This window comes from Setaria italica, chromosome IX (genome assembly GCF_000263155.2).
Source record: "Setaria italica strain Yugu1 chromosome IX, Setaria_italica_v2.0, whole genome shotgun sequence".
Classification (NCBI taxonomy): Eukaryota; Viridiplantae; Streptophyta; class Magnoliopsida; order Poales; family Poaceae; genus Setaria; species Setaria italica.
This window is the reverse complement of record NC_028458.1, coordinates 56,943,723-56,963,271: the sequence shown is the minus strand read 5'-3', so window position 1 is coordinate 56,963,271 and position 19,549 is coordinate 56,943,723. Positions and strand designations below refer to the sequence as shown.

General features: G+C 41.2%; 2 protein-coding genes and 1 long non-coding RNA gene across 7 annotated transcripts; 1 reads left to right on the top strand and 2 right to left on the bottom strand.

Annotated features, from left to right (window-relative positions):
• Nucleotides 1-3,066: 3,066 nt before the first annotated feature.
• LOC111255754 lies at nt 3,067-9,448 on the bottom strand. 5 transcript variants are annotated; one of them, XM_022822885.1, is made up of 7 exons: nt 7,334-9,448; nt 5,783-7,060; nt 5,657-5,679; nt 4,902-4,944; nt 4,602-4,676; nt 3,466-3,528; nt 3,067-3,375 (listed from the first exon to the last, which is right to left on the bottom strand). In XM_022822885.1, the coding sequence occupies exons 2-7, from the start codon at nt 5,862-5,864 to the stop codon at nt 3,263-3,265; spliced, it is 399 nt and encodes a 132-aa protein (XP_022678620.1). In that variant the 5' UTR covers nt 5,865-7,060; nt 7,334-9,448; the 3' UTR covers nt 3,067-3,262. The 5 variants fall into 5 exon arrangements, with proteins under 5 accessions (XP_022678620.1, XP_022678622.1, XP_022678619.1 ...); XM_022822887.1 differs by having other exon boundaries at nt 5,783-7,998; nt 8,091-9,448; XM_022822884.1 differs by having other exon boundaries at nt 5,783-7,982; nt 8,091-9,448.
• A 753-nt stretch (nt 9,449-10,201) lies between these two features.
• Nucleotides 10,202-11,432, bottom strand: LOC111255757. Its single transcript, XR_002675681.1, has 2 exons — nt 11,205-11,432; nt 10,202-11,124 (listed from the first exon to the last, which is right to left on the bottom strand). It is a non-coding gene; the product is annotated as an uncharacterized LOC111255757 (long non-coding RNA).
• A 3,433-nt stretch (nt 11,433-14,865) lies between these two features.
• LOC101774870 lies at nt 14,866-19,224 on the top strand. The gene is made up of 6 exons (XM_004985771.3): nt 14,866-15,563; nt 16,555-16,642; nt 16,734-16,969; nt 17,066-17,484; nt 18,120-18,154; nt 18,776-19,224. The coding sequence occupies exons 1-4, from the start codon at nt 15,021-15,023 to the stop codon at nt 17,471-17,473; spliced, it is 1,275 nt and encodes a 424-aa protein (XP_004985828.1). The 5' UTR covers nt 14,866-15,020; the 3' UTR covers nt 17,474-17,484; nt 18,120-18,154; nt 18,776-19,224.
• Nucleotides 19,225-19,549: the final 325 nt, after the last annotated feature.

Below are 19,549 nucleotides of genomic sequence, written 5' to 3'. Positions count from 1 at the left end.
CAGATACCAAACCAATCTAGCATCACGGATTACTGCTTTGTGCTTGACTGGCAGATAGATTTATATGCCATTGTTTGTGTAAAAGATAACATTAAATCTCTGCCTCATATTCAATAAGGCATATGCAATGGGTAAATATGAGTTACCACAACTGCGAGCTTGACTGTCAAAAGTTTCAAGGAATAAAAGTAAATCAACCAATAGCACGCAGGGCATAACAACAATAGAAACAATACAGTACTCATATCGTGCAACGTAATTTGGCATAGTATAGCAGAAGGGGACGAGTGAGCCACAAGAGAAGAACGGTAGTACCTCCTCTTCAGAATCTGAAGAGTCTTCCTCCGAGCTACAGCTTTCATAGCCAGTCAGCGTAGTGATGCTTACACTCGGCAAAATTTTTTTGAAAAAAATTTAAAAAATATTCAACAGTTTCAAAAAAATACCAAATTTTCACACGAACCCATATAGGTTCTCTACTGACTATACAAAAAGTGTTGTAGTCAAACCGAACTCGACCGTCACTTTGACTCTAAATTTTTTAGAATCCTTCTCAAAGTTCCTATTCTTCTTATGAGATGCTCCGGTTTGTAATCATCGTACATGATAAAATGTGCAAAATCTTCTCAATTATTTTCCACAGCCTCCACGTATTATATCATCACATCATGGCAAATCTCATAATTTTTAGACTTTGATTGTTTTTTTTACAATTTAAAAATACTACTACCACACGTTCATGGTCGTGTTTCCTGAACAAGATGTTCGAAATTTCTTTTCATTTCATGGGTCAGGTCTCAAATTGGTCCAAATAACATGAATATCATTTTTCTACTCATTTTATTCCGTAATTTGAATCACTTGCAGTTCAAATTTGACTTATACCAAAAATTCCCTTGAAATGCAATTAATTAAATAAATATAGCAAATAAATTTAAAAATATACCAAATTTTAACATGGAGTACCACATGTTGTATGTAGGGAGTAGAAAAAATTTCATGGTGAAAAGAGAAAAAAAATTATTTTTTTGCCGAGTGTCAAAAAAACACTAGGCAAACCCCCCTATTTGCCGAGTGTTTTTTTTGACACTCGGCAAACAAGGAGCTTTGCCGAGTGTTTTTCATTTGACACTCGGCAAAGCTCCTATTTGCCGAGTGTTTTTTTTTGCCGAGTGTTTTTGGAGTGGCACTCGGCAAAGAGCTTGTTTGCCGAGTGTCCGAAAAAAAACACTCGGCAAAAAGAAAACACTCGACGAATTTATGGTTTCCCGTAGTGATCGATTGATCTGGTGCCCTCGAACACTAAAGGGCGGACGGTCCAGCCCTAAGGGGTGGATGGTTCGCTAATTCATTTTGAGATTGACAGAGTCTTACGTGAGTCTGGTAGGCTTTTAGCGTTGAATTGCGGACGGTCTGGCCCGTGTGGGTGTACGGTCCACAACTAACTTATGCGAGCCCCAGGCTGTGGTACCGTTTGATACGGTGGCCCCTGTGTGAAGCGGACCGAATGATCCGGTGGGTTTGAGTTTGCTAATGTATAGTATCTTCTGAGGATGGATCCAGGTCCTCCGTGCTGGATCTAACTGCTTTTCAAACATCATCCGCAGACACTTTCCTTGTTCTTCAAACCGCGACTGCAATAATAATATATATGCATGTTAGAATACAAGTGAATTTCATTAGCATTAAACGTTAACGTTGAGCCCATGCTGCATCATGTCAGGACCAAAACGGTTATGGGGCTTGTAAAATCCCATATTCCAGCCAGATACATCTGCAACTCCCACAAATAAGTATGCAACACAGCACATGCCTGCCGCATTGTGTATTCCAAGTGTAAAAGATGTGGCACGTCACTCTTTCAAAGGATTGGGAAACCAATCATCAACTGTATTTAGAAATAGTAGCTCGAGCTTGTTCATGAAGGCACTTCTGGACTTCCATTTGGAGGGGTGTGCTTCGGTAAGATCCATGCTGCTATGTAAGAAAGCCAGGATCAATGCAAGAGTACTATAGGGGTGTTTGGTTTCCGAACTAAAATTTTAGTCCGGGTCACATCAGACGTTCGAATGCTAATTAGGAGGACTAAACATGAGCTAATTATAAAACTAATTGCACAGATGGAGGCTAATTAGCGAGAAGAATCTATTAAGCTTAATTAATCCATGATTAGCACATGTTTACTGTAGCACCATATTATCAAATCATGAACTAATTAGGCTTAATAGATTTATCTCACAAATTAGCCTCCATCTGTGCAATTAGTTTTGTAATTAGTGTATGTCTAATACTTCTAATTAGTGTCAAACATCTGATGTGACCTGGACTAAAATTTTAATCCGGGAACCAAACACCCCCTAAGCATGAAGTGGCCCATAAAGAAAGATGGTAAACTCTCACATAGTAACACCTTAAAAGTGGAATTTATCCCTCAAAAGAAGTGAACGCACAATTCCAGATAATTCCAGTACCAAAAGAGTTAGGAGTTCGCAGATGCCTCTACATTTATAGCGCGATCTAGACTCCGAGTATAAATAACCCTTTTTCTTATCGAATGCTACGTACCAGACCATGATTGTAAAAGTATTTCTATTGGGTACGCATAAGCAAGGTTTCCAGAATAGATTTGAAACAACTTGTAGACAATTCAAAGCCCTCACACATTCAGAAATTGGCCAGTAGGAATCTAAACAATGGTAAGGATACTTTTAATACTCTGTTATCTGTTTGAGGAATATACATAGAACAATTCTATCCTCCAAATTTAAGTGCTTCCTAACTCTGAGAACCCAATAAACAGCACAACAATTATCAACAATCCAACCCCTAGACTGAAATTACTTACAGTCAAGTAGAACGTCTAGTACACTGTCGCTAACCAGAGTATATGCTAACAGGTAGAAAGTCCAGTAATCCGTAGCTAAAAAACAACTCTCTGACTGAAAGACACACTTAACTGTCTAATTGAAATGAAAATAGGAGAGAAAGATGCCAACAAGCAGCACAATTTTTGCTAAGATCTCGATGTGTCACACTAACACTTTTTGATCAATGCGGATACGTTAGTTTGCTGGAATTTAGGCATATTCATGTTGCATACTAACGGTTACAATGGCTGAATTGAAAACACGAGGAACAAAGGCATACATTACGGTACAAACAACTAATCATATATAAGCCGTAACTCCACATCAAGCATCACATACCAAACACATGATGCAGACATAAGCTACCATAGATATTAACTAAAATGAACTAATTCTCATGGGTTCTGGATCGGATAAACAGGTGGGATATCACTGTCCACAGAGCTGTACTCGTCCGAGTCCAAGTCTTGATTTATGTCATCTATGTTCAGAGTCACCGGCGGAGCTCCTGAGAAAATTTCAAACAGAAGTTCATATTTACTGTGTCTACAGTTCATCATAATGAATAAACTGTATGTGAGCATTACTGTCCAGTTACCCTCTTCAGCTGATTTCAATGCACCTTTCTTCGCCTTCTTCATTTTGTTTCCCTTAGCTTGATCTGTATATTTAATTCATATACATTAGAAATTAATTTTGATTCAATTCATGATAATATCAACAATTTAGGGGGTGTTTGGCTCCCCTAGGCTAAAGTTTAGCCCTACCACATCGGATGTTTAGACACTAATTAGAAGTATTAGACATAGACTAATTATGAAACTAATTGCACAGATGGAGACTAATTTGCTAGACGAATCTACTAAGCCTAATTAGTTCATGATTTGACAATATACATGTGCTAATTATGGATTAATTAGGCTTAATAGATTCGTCTCGTGAATTAGCACTCATTTATGTAATTAGTTTTATAATAGCATTCATTTAATACTCCTAATTGGTATCCAAACATCCGATGTGACGGGGCTAAACTTTAGCCCCTGTCTCCCAAACACCCCCTTAGTTTTATCTTTGTTTTTGTTTACAGCGAGAAGCAAGAACTGGGTACCCTCCCACGCCCTGGAAAAGCAGTGTGTTTAAACCATTATGCTTTAAATATTCTTTCTCTTCTCAAGTAGAGTGGCATGTTAAACAAAAAAAATCAATATAATTCATTCATGTAGTCAAAATATTTATTGCATATGTGCTCCGATTGCAATCCTGGTGAATGTGAAGACAACTGAAACTCACAGTTCCTTCACTTTTTGTACAGCTTCTGTACAGTATCTTGTAACTATTACTCGTCTGCCACTAGCTAGCTAGACTATTTTCTCAAGACTTGATGCGCCTTTGTTGCATTAGTACCCAGTGCGAAAGCTCCCACACAAGGTGAGGTCTGAGGAAAGAAATTCCTAGATTACCTCGTTGCATTAGTAATAAGTAAAATATTCTGTTTCACAGAGAGAGAGACAGAGAGAGAACACAAAGTGTTTATTCTTCCCACCTTCCCTAAATTCTCAGAAGTTACTGATCAACCTGCGACCAAATTTATGGTAACAAAAAAGGTCGATTGATTTATTTTCTTCTAAAAAAACTTAGACTCTCAAAATAATCAGGCGCCTTCATTAGGAAATATAGCTAGGAACCGTGATTACAAATTTAAAATAAACAAAAAAACAGAAGATAAGCGGTTACCCTTGTCCTTGACTTTTTCATCAGACTCCAGTTTACCCTTGCTTTTGTCCTCAGCCTCCTTGCCCTTGCTCTTCTCTGCAGGTGCTATGTCACTTAAGCTCAAGTTCGTACTTCAGTTCCAGTTTATTTGGTGTGTGTGTATGTGGTGGTGGTGATGGGTATCACTTTCTAAAGTACCAAGCTGAATTCGCCTTTTTGTTTTTCCATTTGGTATTAGCGAAACGAGAACAAATGGAATCTTTCCTTTCCAAGAAGAAATTACAAAATAGGAGTACAGAAGTAGATAGGCACATAACGAACCTCTCTCCATGTCGCTGCTTAACTGAATGGAGATAAATAGCAGCTGCAGGTTACACAACAAGTAGCAATTAATGAAAATCAGAAACTAGCTTTATTTGTTGTTTTCTGCTGCATGCCCATGTTTGCAACCAAAGGACGGAGTCAAGTGGAATGTGTTTAAGTATTTTTGTTGAATACTAAGAAGTGCGAAACAATCAGCAGCTCAGTAAGGGCGATGGCTTTATTCTCGACTTCTGGCTAGAGTGGTATCATGTTTTTAATAAGACATTAGATAATGAGGCAGTCGTCCCTCCAGATTTTGACCAACAATGCAACGATCTATCCCAAACATGTGCTTCTGAGAAAGCACAGAAAGAGCATGTCGCCTCGATTTTGTCTCAACAATTAAAATGAGTGAACTCGCGCTGGAATTATGAACTCGATTTTTATTATTTAAAAAATCTTGTGCACTACTATTTTGGAATAAAAACCTATATGAATTTTAGATATCCAATTAAAAATCCATATGAACTCGCCCTAAATTATGTATGAACAAGCCATTTTATATGAATTTGAGATGTCTTCCCGCTGAGCATGCTTTGCTGTTGATGAATGGCAGGGACACTAGGATTTGAGATGTACGAGTTAGTGGACGGACTAAGCATGCGCTTCTGAAGAATCTCAACAGCCTTCGGGTCAGAGAAAAAAGGCCGAAGAATGCAAACCTGGATATATATATAGAAAAAAACTAAATGAAGAAATAACATGTGTCGTACCTGCGGCGCTGGAAACTCTTGATCTGCAAGATGAATGCTGAAGTGTGTTAGTTTATTTCACACTTTCTGCCACTCTCAGCTGCAATATATGCGTAAAGAAAAAGACCAGTGAGGTAGCCAACTCACCCGGCCGAGGTTTGCCTGGTCCGTGAATGCGAAAGGTGCCGGATGGATAGTTTCCTGCATCGTCTAGTCTCTGTGTACGCATATATAGACCACGCCGGCTGCCCGACGTGCGGGTCCTCTCGACTTTTACTATTGAAACTCCGGTCCCATGTGCCCGTACGAATTGCCCGTGTATTTGGCCAGAGTTTGAGAGGATTGACCGAGTGAGATCTTAAGCAGATGCCTTAATATATGGATATAATAATTAATTAATTAGCATGAAGTGTAGGGATTTCTTTTTTCTCCCAGAGGAACGGTGCCAAGGGGAATTAGACGGCCTATCCTGGTTCTTAAATCTTAACCATGGAAGCTTGTCATGTAAAATGACCATCGCTGTATTGGACAGACTACAGTGATTCATTTATAAGATTGATTGCTTAGCACCTGCACATATTTTCTCTAAAGACCATTAATGTACATGCAAAAAAAAAGCACCCGGCCCCTTGGGTGTGCAGGTTATTTGTTTTGGGCCAAGTACACATATGCGATGCGATCTTATCCGCTCGATCGACGATATGATCTGTTGTTCCTGCATTGGCAGGACATCTTGATTCACTTGCGTGCATTTCTGATTGTGTGACGTGAAGAAAGCGTGCTTGGCTCACAAAATTCACGTGGCCCGGTCCGCAGGAGGAGTCAGATCAGATAAAACAAGGGAGGTAGGAGTACAGCTTACCACTCTTTTCATCTGTGCAAGGTGCCCTGCGCTTTAGTCAACCATGATCACAGCGCAACCCTATCGACCGAGTGGGGCGCTAGTCCAATTCGTAAGATCAATATAATGACCTGGTTTTGTACGTTTTCCCTCACTCTTTTTTCATTGCAATGAGGAGCCCGGTTGTTTCCACCAGCAATTTCGATGACCACAAAGGCAAGTCACTTACTCTTTTGCTAAAAAATTAGGCAAGACAAGTTCGACTATTAAAATAGTAAATAGATAAGCCCACAAAGGTTCTCCATTGAAGCAGGGTGTTGCCACGCTGACGGTCTTTTTTCTCCATTGGTGCGAGGTAGCCAGGTAGGTGTTGTTGCTTCGATGTTTACTTGCTATAAAATATGGCGTTGAGCAGGCTAGTGATTAGAAATCCACGCTCCAGGGAGGCTGACATGCAGCAACTACCGGGGATGGAATCAACAGCTAGCTTCCTCGCCCTTTCCGTTCGTAGCCTCTCAATTGCAGGCTGCTGTTGGCTGTCAAGGGCATCGCACAGAAGAAAGAATAAAAAGGAGAGATGGGGCCTGAAATGTAGAGTCAGGTCCATCACATCTTCCGTGCCAGCAAAACCACACTCAAAACCACCTCGAGTGGTGATTTAGACGGTATTCAAGAACAAAGTAGGTCGTCTAGGATAGTAAAATGATTTTTTTTATCATATATAATTTCCTATAATTGTTCAGAATTTAAAATTTTTAACCTAGAGCAAAACTAATATATCCTATGTTTAAAAATGGAGAGAGTAACTTCTAGAGAAAATAATACCTTTTCGTCACATAATAAGGTAGCGCACTTACAGAAAATTCAGCAAGAAAGTCTTATGGGAGTCGATCTGTTTCAGCTCCATGGTGTACGCAGCACCCTGTTGGACGACGATCCCAAGAAGCTCCAGCTAGGCCTTCTCCGTCCATTGATGCTGCAAAGACAACGATTTTCTACTGCTTCTTCACCTGCAATTCAACAAGAACAACGACATCCTGCTACAAGTATAGCAGCCCTGTCGGTTGCATCAGCTGTTGTTTCTTCTTCCCATAGCCAAGACGTAGTTTGTCACAAGTGCCAAGGTCATTGTGACATCCCAAAATTTCTACCAAATTAAAAACTCCCAAAAACAGGGTATTTTAATTTTTTTCTAAAATTTATATCAAATATATAAACATAAAGCCCTTTCCTTTAATTTTATGCATTTAATAGATTCATGTGCACACATATGCATTTTATTTGAACTAACAACTCCAAAGCCCATCTAAATATTTCTGATTCAAGCCTATACCTCAAATCCCATTCAAATTTGAAATCTAGTTCAAATTTGAATTCAAACTCCATTCAAACAAATGAAACATCCTTTTCTTTCTCAAACGGGCCACAGCCACCCTTTTGGCCCAGCACTGCACGCGGTCCAGCTCCGCCCCGCCTCCTTCCGCGGTCCCGCACCGCGCTCCAGGCCTAACACCACGGCCCACTGCTCCTAATTAGTATCTAAATATTCGATGTGACGGGTGCTAAAAATAAGTCACATGAACCAAACGGTCCTAAAGCTCATTGAGAGGTCACCTGGGGAGAAGAGCTTATTAAAGATATTCCGATGAATGGTATGTTTACGTTGATAACTTCAGCAAAGTTCATCTCAAGCTCCAGTTTCTGATCAGCAACTTTAGGTTCCTTTGATCCCAGAAAATCCTTTTCTTTTGTTTCCGTATTGTCTCAATTAGAATCAATAACATTTAGCACCTGAATATTAGATTGCAAATAAAAAATGATAGAAGAAACAGATCAAACAGTTCTAGGACAGTTAGTGGGCCTGAAACCAACCTTAATTGCCCTTCCGCATGCACTGAAATGCAAAATTTCCTTTCAGATTTCTGTAAAAGATATGTATAATACATATGTTGAGGGAAAACAATCGAAAACATAAAAATCACTCATAATGAAATTTAGCTGAAGATTGTGAATATAAAGGTAACCACCATTCTACGTTTCTTTGGTGTGATTAACAACTGTTTCCATGTTGAATTGGACCAAGTCATTTCCAAAAATACAAACCGTTTTTGGACAGGAAGTTAAAGACTTCCAAATTCTAATCACACAGGGGAAGTTACTACAGACATCTAGACAGTGTACCATGGGCATTTTAGACCTATAAGCAGGTACATACGTCGTACATTTTTTCCTCAAAACAGCAGGGGGGCGCCCGTCATTATATTAAGAGGAATAAAAGGTAACAGTCGCCAAAAGGGAAAAAAAAAGGGAAAAACAAGAAAAACAAAAGCAAGAATAAGGAAAACTGAAGCAAAGGAGAAAAGCCAGCACAACTTTTGCTTGCCCTGGCTCAGTGAGGACACGACCTATAAGGTCTCACTAACAACTTTCCATGGAATATTAGTTGTTAACAAGAAAATACTCCTTTGATATATTCCTTTTGAATCTTAGTCCATTATTCTGAGCCCTTCCTCCAGCTAACTGTATACAAAAAAAAATAATACCATAATGTAATTGAGCTGGTATTTCAAACAGCCGAGTACTGACATTAACAGGCACAATAATTTCTGAAACACTATCCATCCCAAACTGGCAAGGGAACCCATATTGAATAGTTCTGAAATTTTAGAAACACATATAGTAACAGAACAATTGCTTACCAAACTTATTATTCATAAAATCAGGACCACGAGAAAGAACGACATGCATTATTATCATGTACGGATAAATAATTTGATTACTTGTGCAAAAAAAGTTTGAAAGAAACATGACTTGGGTGTGAAATTCAGAAGAATGAGAATAGATATGGCTGTTCGTGGTCGTGTTTTCTAAAAAAAATGTTCAAAATTTCTTTTCATTTCCTGGTTGAGACCTCAATCCGGATTCAATAATATGAATATGAATTTTTCACTGATTTTAATCCATTATTTCAATCACTTGCAGTTAAAATTTGACTTAAATAAACAAATTCCTATTAATGCTATCAATTCATTAAAAATAGCAAACAGACCAAAAAATAGACCAACTTTTAAGATGGCTTACCAAATGTCGTATGTGGGGAGTAGAAAAGTGTGGAGGGCAGAGGTGGAAAAAAAAGTTTTACCTTTGCCGAGTGCCTACACAAACACTTGGTAAACTTCTAAGTTTGCTGAGTGCCTGTGGAAAACACTCGGCGAACTTCTTAGTTTGTCAAGTGTCTGTGGAAGACACTCGGCGAACTTCTTAGTTTGCCGAGTGTTTGGACGGAGCACTCGGCAACCTACTTCTTTGCCGAGTGTCCGCGTCGGACACTCGGCAAAGTAGTAACGGCCGGCACACTCCCCTAACGGACGGCGCACGTGCGAGCCACGTGCTGGAGATTTACCGAGTGTCAAATCGTTGCTGAGTGTCTTATTTGCGACACTCGGCAAAGCTGTTGTTTGCCGAGTGTATTATTTATGTCGAGTGTCTGCCAGTATACACTTGGCAAACGGTGTGTTTGCCAAGTGCCTGACAGAAAGCACTCGGCAAAGTTTTTACACTCGGCAACATTCATGTTTCCGGTCACTCGGCAACATTCCTGTTTCCGGTAGTGAATCCATCACTAACGCATTGCTATAGAGCGAACTATACTTCAACTGATAAGACCAATTGAGTGATCACACTGCAAAGGAGACATTAAATTTACAAAGTAATATACTCCTCAGTGCAGCAGTCTAAATTTCCAAAAAAAAAAATCTGTTGTTTTCAAAAGAATATACAAATATGGGCATCCAAGCTGTGATAATAATAGCTTATCTTTTAAACTGATCCCAGGGTTACAAGTAACTTATCAGCTGCTAATTGCATACACTACCAGAGGCAACCTGAATTAGCAGGAGCACTGAAAAGGCTGCTAACTAAAATTTGTGGTAACTGAACTATACTGGCCATGTCATACTTGAGGATTTTCAGCTCCTATCAAACACAAAAAACTGTGTTCCCTAAAAGAGCGCTCTGAGCCCAACTGACCCCATCACCAGGGTACTCTGCTCACTGCTCAGCAAAGGTCAGCTAGCTCCATATGCCAGCCTCCGACAAGTAGAATGCATTTATGTTTACGCAGTTGATTTCTGAATAGTTTCAAGAAACTAGATACAATGGATAATAGATGGATTGCAAGGAGAAGAGTCTGAATATCAGTGCATGAGCATGATAATAACACAAGATTATCATTAGCAACTTCCAAGTACTGGAGATTACTGGACACGGACAGTAAATTAAAGGGGGGAAATGAAGAAGTCTTGCTGCTGGTGAAGAGGTGCTCCTCGCCGCGGTCTTTCCACCAAGAGACGACCTGGCCCCGTGCAGGCTCACCTGCAATGCAAATCAACCAATCCAAGCAGCGGAAAACCCCCGTCACAATCACACCGAACCAAGCAATGCCAGACAGATACAGTGGCGAGTGGCGACGTGGTCGGCGCCGTGCGAAGCTCTAGTTAGGTCGCGTCGATGTAGCTGCGCAGGTCCAGCTTGGGACGACGAACGGCGTGCGAATCCACTCCTCTCTTGTCGGTGAGTTGTCACCGACGGCGGCACTTCACGAACGTGGGAGCGGGGAGGAGATTGGGGCAGCTGTTAGCTCCAAGATCTACAAGAAACAATGGTGTGAGGAGCGTTGTGGACAAACCCTATCGGGGAGCAGGGAGATGCGGGGAGGGACGGACTCACCCTGTGGAGCACGGAGGTGCTTACGCCGTGGTGGGAGACGAGGCGACGGAGCGGAGGCAACGGCGGAGGGGGATCCAGGAGCGGAGGCGATGGCGTAGGGGATCTAGGAGCCGTGGGCGGAGCTACAGGGTATGCCGGGTGCCCAGCATGCAGCACAGGTACATCCTGGTACAGCGACGATTCCTCCTGTGGTCCCCTGGTCCTCTGCTACTTTGCCCAGGCCCAGCAGATGAGACGATGCAACATGCAAGATTGGCAGACGATGTCCAGGACCAGCTTTTGGCCCCTCGGTTGCGACTTGTGTGCGGACTGTGTGCCTGCCTGTACTGGCCCACGTTTTGTTGCGTCAGACTCCACGTCTCGACGAATCGACCATCCCTCCGCGGCGGAGGCACCGCCACAACTCATCCCAGTCCTCCGCCCGCCAGTCCGCAACCAGGTCTCCTCCCATCCTTCGCGGGCTAGCGCGTCTGCACAAGTGCGCAACTGCGTGGGGAATTTTGTGTTGTTGCACGAAAACTTTTGATCGTCCACAAGGAAAACTTCTCATCGTTCACAAGCCACAAGGAGGTTTAAGATGAATCTATCTTCTATTTTTTTTCTTATTTGAAAAGACTTATATTCTTAAATATTTTTATTTATGCATGTATGAGTGTTTTTTTATTTCAGTTTGTGAGTTTATTGAACGGACCATCATTCCATCAACATTCTTAAATTAATATTGCGTGAGACTGTGATTTATAAGTTTTCTACCCGAAAATTTAAAATATGATTCTATCGTTACATGTTTGTTTTGCTATAATGTCTAGTTAGTTGTTGTACTTACGTTACATAGACATTATTTTTTTTAGAACAGTTGGATTATGAAGAGAGACGGAGATATTGCATCTCTTTTTCAGAAACATGCAGCAAAGAAGGCAGCAACAGCTGCTGCTTCAAACACTGTCCCATCTCTAGTTGAAACTTTTGTGGAAGAACAGAATCAGGAGCAAGATAGAGTGGTAGTTGAAGAAATCGCGAATCCTATGCCCTCGCCTCCGCCACTGCAACCACCCGCATCATAGCCGCCAGTTTATGACATCAATCGCCTTCTACATGATCCAGGTGAAAGGCAGCCCATTGAAAATTATCATGTTAATGATCAAGATGCAATTCGAAAAGTATATATTATTAAAGGCCGATTCAAACCTGTTAATCATGATTTTTTATCAAGGAAAATTGGAGGTAGGGATCGCCAATTCAATTATGTATCGATGTATAATCATGAGTGGCTTGAATATAGTATCAAGAAGGATTCTGCGTTTTGCTTTATATGCTACTTGTTCAAGAAGGGTGCTGGATCAAATACATTTATTGTTGGAGGATGGAATAATTGGAATATAGGAAACAAAACACTTCTCAAACATAGTGGTTCTATGGCACACAATGCAGCTCAGGAGAGATACATTGCTTTTACAAATCCTAAGGTAGCAATTGATTATCATATTGAGAAGTGAACTGATGAGGATCTTCATCTTTATAAGAAAAGATTGACATATTCACTTAGGGGGTGTTTGGATACGAGATGCTAAACTTTAGTAGGGTCACATCGGATATTCGGATGCTAATTAGAAGAACTAAACATGAGCTAATTACAAAACTAATTGCACGGATGGAGTCTAATTCGCGAGACGAATCTATTAAGGTTAATTAATCCATCATTAGCAAATGGTTACTGTAGCACCACATTGTCAAATCATGGACTAATTAGGCTTAATAGATTCGTCTCGCGAATAAGACTACATCTGTGCAATTAGTTTTGTAATTAGACTATATTTAATACTCCTAATTAGTATCAAACATCCGATGTGACATGTGCTAAAGTTTAGCACGGTGTTCCCAAACACCCCCTTAGACATGATGAAAATGAAGAGTCTAGCAACAGAGAAAATTTCATTGAACTTTTGAAGTTTCTTGTAGGAAATAATGATGGAGTGAACAAGTATGTCTTGAATAATGCTCCAGGTAATTACACCTTAACTAGCTCAGAGATACAAAAGCAAATTATTCATTGTTGTGCCATAGAAATTAGAAAGAAAATAATTGAAGAACTTGATGATGAGTCCTATGCAATTTTAGCTGATGAGTCCTTTGACATATCACATAAAGAACAAGTAGTGCTTTACTTGCGTTATGTTGATAAACTTGGAAGGCCTTGTGAACACTTTATTGGAGTTGTTCATGTAGATGATACTACCTCTTTATCACTTAAGGAAGCTATTGAGGGTTTACTTTTTAGTCATGGATTGACTATGACTCAAATTAGAGGTCAAGGTTATGATGGAGCCAGCAATATGAAAGGAGATATTAAAGGGCTAAAAACATTGATTATGCAAGAATCACCTTCTGCGTATTATATTCATTGCTTTGCACATCAACTCCAACTAGTTCTTGTTTCTGTTGCTAAGAGAAATACTGATTGTAAGAGCTTTTTTGATCAAGTATCTATCTTATTGAATATTATTGGAGTTTCTTGCAAGCGTTATGGTATGCTTCGAACTGCTAGGCTTAAGAATATCAAGAAAGCACTTGAGTATGGTGAGCTTGAATCAGGGAGTGGATTAAATCAAGAGATGAGTTTGCCTAGGTCTGGTGAAACTCGATGGGGCTCTCATTACAAAACTATATGCAACATCATTATAATGTATTCCTCAATCCATGATGTGCTTATTGATCTTGGTGATGATATTTCATATAAGGATGATTGGACAAAGATACATTTTGTGCTTGGAGCATTTGAAACTTTTGAGTTCGTTTTCTTTGTGCACTTAATGTTTGTTATTCTTGGATACACAAATGAGTTATCCGAGTGTTTGCAGAGAAGGGATCAAGATATTCTTAATGCAATCTCCCCTGTTAATGTGGGAAAGAACAAAATGCAACAGTTAAGGTCTGATGGTTGAGACCACTTCCTTGAGAGGGTCACTTCTTTTTGCAGTAAACATGATGTTGAAGTTCCTACTATGGATGGTGATTATGTGCCGTATGGAAAATCAGCTAGGTATGCCCATGCCCAAAACCAAACAAATGATGATCATTTTAGAAGAGAAGTATATATTGGTATCATTGATCAAATTAGTCAAGAGCTTGATAATCGGTTTGATGAGATCAATATGGAGCTACTTTCGTGTATGTCAGCCTTCAGTCCTTCCAATTCATTTGCTTCATTTGATGCACAGAAGGTACGCAGATTGGCTAAATTTTATCCTAAGGACTTCTCCAATAATGATTTGCTAAAACTTGAATTGCAACTTGATAATTATATTGATGATATGCGACGTTCGGAGGCAACGGCTGCGCCTGAACGGGGGAGAGGACGAGATAGGGCGGTCGCGCGGGCCTCCCTTTGGGCTTTGGGAGGCCTGCTGCTTGATTCGCGTCGCCCAGCGAGACGGATGAGGAAGCGACGCCCGGACCTTCGAGGTGTGAAGGTCTCGCCCTGGGGAAATCGCAGGGTTGGGGTCCCTGTCGGATGGACTCCCAAACGCCAGGAAAATTTTGCCCGTGCCAAAATTCCGCGCGGGGCTCTAGCCCAGCGAAAACGCCGGGATCCCCCGGTCGTTTGGGGATTGGGCCTCCAAAACGAGCCCTAATTCACTCTCATTCCACCGCAATCCATATCGAAACAAGCCCTCGAAGGGGGAAAGGAAAAAAAAAACAGCGGAGCGGGTTTCCGACTCCGCAATTTCCTTGCTTCTCGCCGGCCGCAGCGCCACGCCGCCACCCGCACGCCTCCACTCGACTCCGAGCAATTCCCCCTCCCAGCGCGCCCGATCTATGGCTCGAGGAAAGCCACGGTGCCCCAAGGCCTTGGCGTTAGGCGGCCGCGGGTGGAGGAGGCATATCCACTTCCTTTGCGCCAGTTTCCGCTCTTTTTACCGGTGGCGGCCGCTGCCTGCTGCTACAGGGACGAAGAGGAAGGGGAGTGCTGGCGCCGGCACCGAAAAGAGGTGGGCTAAGAGGAGGATTGGCCAGGAGAGGGCTCCATCTCGTTCTGGTACAGCCAAGAGGAAGGCCGCAGGAGGCGACGACGGCCTCGAGAAGGAGGCCAAGAGGAGGAAGACGGATCAGGACGAGACCACCCAGAGGAAGGCGCAATCAGACGGCCGTGACCCAGATGAGGATGGTGGCGACGAAGACTACGAGGATGATGATGATGAGGCGGTGGTCCTGCCGGACGTACCGCGCCCGATCATTTGGGGAAGGAGGAGCCGCAAAGACGGCAAGCCATGGACTTGCGACTGCGGCACCGTCAACGAGCCGTCTCGGCATCTCTTCGTTGACCTCCCGGCGTTCGAGTGCAGCAATTGCAAGAAGCCGGTAACCTCCCCCGTGCCTCACATTTCTTACCTTATTGATAGCTTTAGTTTGAGGAGTCGGTTCATTGGCATTTAAGAGGGGAATGGTTTCTTCCATCACTGACCTCGTCCTCTTCAGATGCAAATTAATGGCCATCTAGAGCTCCAACATACTCACATGCAATTGATCTTGAATTATTCCCTCTAGCATTTTCACAAATAATACTTCAGTAATATGTGAGTATTGGTCAATTTATGTTCTGGTGAGCAAATGTTTGTGTGGCCATCAGGTCCTCGAGCATCTGTTTCTGATTAGGTAGACATTCCTGCATACTGAACAAATTCCAATGCAGAGTATAGCACCACCAGTTCCATGACTTCACGTGGTCAGAGCTCTAACTACATTGTATAGAGATAATTCCACTACAGCTTGCGTGATGTTGCGATTGCACATAGAATTTCTGGATCCCATTGAAATCTGAGGCTAACCCATTGTCTGATCAAAAAAGGCATGTGCCTATTATCAAGCAACAAACACCACCAGATAGATCACATTATCTGATTGGTCTGCACATCTTGTGATCTTAGCGTGCCATGCAGTGGTAAAGAGATGTCCTTGGATGCAGAAACAGTTAAAGCCAGAAATTGGTTGACATATCTCAGGGCTTGGTGCCTCGGTCAATCAGCCACTATGATAAATAATGGTTCTCAAGTGGCTTACTTGCAAGTTTTTATTTCTTTGTTGATGTTGGTAGTGCTGGACTGCTGGTTGCAGCTGTATCAATAACCACTTCAAATCAATTGCGATAAATGGAAGAACTTTTTTTTTGGAAGGGGGGGGGGGTGAGAACTTGTACGATTCGGCATTGAGGCATTAATTGCAAAGAAACCTGAAAGCAGAAAAGTATATTAAGTGATGATTGTTGAAATGATGAGATGTTTCCTGTGTGTACTGTTACTTGATCAGCATTTATGTAACTGTGTCAGCTCCTTTTTTTTTTCTTTAATGTCAGGGTCGTGCTTGTTTCAAGTTTTCGTTTGCCAACCTTGTTTGCAACGGTGTTTGCCCAATTGGCAAGATCAAAAATCAGAAGAAAACAGGTAAGTTCTTCTCTGAGCAATTTCCAGTACTTCATCTTATCTTCTTTATCAATCTTATTGTTGACAGAATTTATGTTACTTGTATTGTCAGATTACTGCATCGCACATTCATTGACAATGCAAGCTGAAATGACCATGAGGATAATGAGTGTGCTATCAGGCGCAGCTAGAGATTCAGAGAAAGGTTTTCGCATACTTGATCCTTACAGTCTACTAACCCATGATATAATGACAATGGAGGATGATGATGGGCGGCCTGATTTCTTCAGTAGCAGAGCAATAGAGAGGATAGCAGAGGTGGTTGCACATACCGGCATAGATGACATGGTAATTCCATTGCCCCCTTTTATGCACTCATTGCTTCTCCATTTGCAATTCATTAGCTTATTTCTTTGTCTCTTTTATTTGATTTTCTGGTTGTAGAGATATGAAGTTAGGTACAAGGCTGGTAAGGTGGAAAGAGTTGACACGGACTTTTGTACCATCTGCCGCATTCTAGCAGATGGTTACCCTCTTTCCACAAGTATCATTCCTGGACTCAAATTTTATGGCTTACCGTATGGAAAAGTCTACAAGTCTCGGTACAATGCCAAAAATTTTCTAGAAAAAATCCCAAAAGACTACGGAGTCGACTGCCATTTTGTTGTTCTGGTTGGTGCGAGTAGGAGTGAGATTCGTGACTCTTACTATTTTGCCAACACTTATGGTGATAAGTACTGCCTTAGGATTAACAGAGTTACTGGAACCAAGTCTGGAGGGATTGGAAAACTCCGTGCAAAGGATGTTGCTGAGAAGCCATTTCAATTCATTCGGCTTGCTAAGGTTGAATGAAAAAATTACAGGTATGTAATCCTTCAATAGTTGCTATCATCTTATTTGAACAAATGGTAAATTGGAGATAATGAGTTCTAGTTCTATTGTTAATAAATTAATAACTGTATCAGCATAAAAAGGTTAAATTTCTGACTTTATATCCTATTGTGATTTGTGAGGCATAAATTCTGAACAAAAATAAATAAGCTGTTTTTCATATTCAATGGAAGCATTTCTGGTTTGTTATTTTCGTATTTTGAGACTTTGATGCATGTGGTATGCTTGGGTTGAGATGTGATTGTGGTTTAAGAATAAATTTTGCAATAGTTTCGGGTCACCAATCAACTATTAAGGTGCTACTTCCGTAAGTAGTTTAACTTAATAAGCAGATAAAACCTTTTGTCAACCATGTTCAGGATTACACATAAAAAAGAATTAAGCATGAATTCTTGGAAAGAAACTATAAGGTGTGAACACTCAAAAGCATTTTACATAAGGGGATCTTAAGCCTTTATGTACATCTCTTGCACAGGTGATCTTAATTGTACATTGCCACCTCCTAAGTGTGTTGTTTGACCACATACATTGTTAAATTACAGAGGCATGTCAGGAATCAATGCAAGCTCTAATTATTGTACTCACTTGTTTACTTTCGGTGATGCAGGTGATTCATCTATTACTTCGAGTTGATTTCTGAAGGTAGATAAAATTCCGTAAACATTGTATTTATTTTCTCTCTCATGAATTAGTTTTAAATTTTCAGTTATCACTTAGTTTTCTCATTTGGGACTCGAGGCTACAGATCTGAATGCTTTTGCTTCTACCATTTAGTCCATCTTGTTTGTTGTGTGTAGTCTGTATGTATGGTAGCACTGGTCTGCTGCAATGTTAGTGGCTTAGTGCCAGTCTACTGTGATATTAGTGACTCCATGTCAGTCTGCTGTGATTGTTAGTGGGTTATTGCCTTTTACTCAATTACATCCAGGTTGCACGATTTGTTCATTTGTTGTTGTTAGCTTGGTATACCCTCAGATTCTTCATATGTTAATTTTGTAGTAGCATGAATGCTCGTGTTGCTACTGAATGCATTAATGTGCTTGAGTTGAGCTTCTCTTTTCTATACTGGATCATGACCTCGTGCTCCTATTTTTGTTAATTCTGAAACCCTAGAGGAAATTTTGCATCTGCTTGGAATGTGGGTTCTTCGTTTTGTAGATGCTTTATAATTGTGTTTGGCCCAACGTGGGCTTTTGGATTCATATATTTGTCAATGCACGGTCCTTTACTCTTTTGTTCTGATCTCTTTTCATTTGATGACAGATGGTTTAGCTGTCCTACTCTTTTCCTCTTGAACTCTTGATGGGAATGCGTCAGAACTTCAGATACAGAGAAGTGACCTAGTGTTTCCGTGCTTAACATTCGGTTGATAGGACTCATTTCAGTAGGTGTTTGCCAATACCTTGTTTCTACTTTTTTGGGACATCTGTACTCCATCGTGGTGCCTGATGTGGCTTTTGATGAGATCACCACCGCCAACTCTTCGACCATCTTCTTGACAAGGGAACTGATACTCCAGAATGCCCACCAAACGTCCAAACCATCACCCTGACATTTATGGTAGCGTGGTCATTGATGTGTAGGAGTATGCCTCTTGGTGAATATTCTGGATGTATTATTGGCAGGACTGTCGTGTTTGCTTTCCCCGAGCGACCGTTCCTGGAGATGATTGCTGGTACATGTTTGGCCTCTGGTTATTGTCCTTACTTTTCGTTCGTGCCAGTGGATATGTTGTTTAGTCGTAACTCGTAAGATTGCGACGATGCCACTCAAAAATTAGGTTTGTATGTTTTTTTTTTCCAAACAAGGGACCGCTCCTGAATTTCATTACTTTTCAGCAACGAAATTACAGCAAAAGGTTCCAGTACATGTTTGCAACGACCGCTAGAACGAACGCTACCAGACGAGTACGATCGACAAAACCAACCGAGCGCAGTCCAGGAAAGGACTGGGAGCACCCAAGCGCAGTCCAGGAAAGGACCTGGAGCACCCAGGGCTACCCCACGACAGCATACAAACGCAGAAGTACAAGCAGGC

What these genes read in the sequence shown, in the direction of transcription:
- LOC101774870 (XM_004985771.3), top strand. Translation starts at nt 15,021, where the DNA reads ATGGCTCGAGGAAAGCCACGGTGCCCCAAGGCCTTGGCGTTAGGCGGC. An exon ending in GCAGCAATTGCAAGAAGCCG is followed by an intron (nt 15,564 to 16,554) that starts GTAACCTCCCCC and finishes CTTTAATGTCAG; the next exon opens with GGTCGTGCTTGTTTCAAGTT. An exon ending in ATACCGGCATAGATGACATG is followed by an intron (nt 16,970 to 17,065) that starts GTAATTCCATTG and finishes TTCTGGTTGTAG; the next exon opens with AGATATGAAGTTAGGTACAA.
- LOC111255754 (XM_022822883.1), bottom strand. Translation starts at nt 5,864, where the DNA reads ATGCGTACACAGAGACTAGACGATGCAGGAAACTATCCATCCGGCACC. An exon ending in AAGAGTTTCCAGCGCCGCAG is followed by an intron (nt 4,945 to 5,656) that starts GTACGACACATG and finishes TGTAACCTGCAG; the next exon opens with CTGCTATTTATCTCCATTCA. An exon ending in TGAAAAAGTCAAGGACAAGG is followed by an intron (nt 3,529 to 4,601) that starts GTAACCGCTTAT and finishes TTAAATATACAG; the next exon opens with ATCAAGCTAAGGGAAACAAA.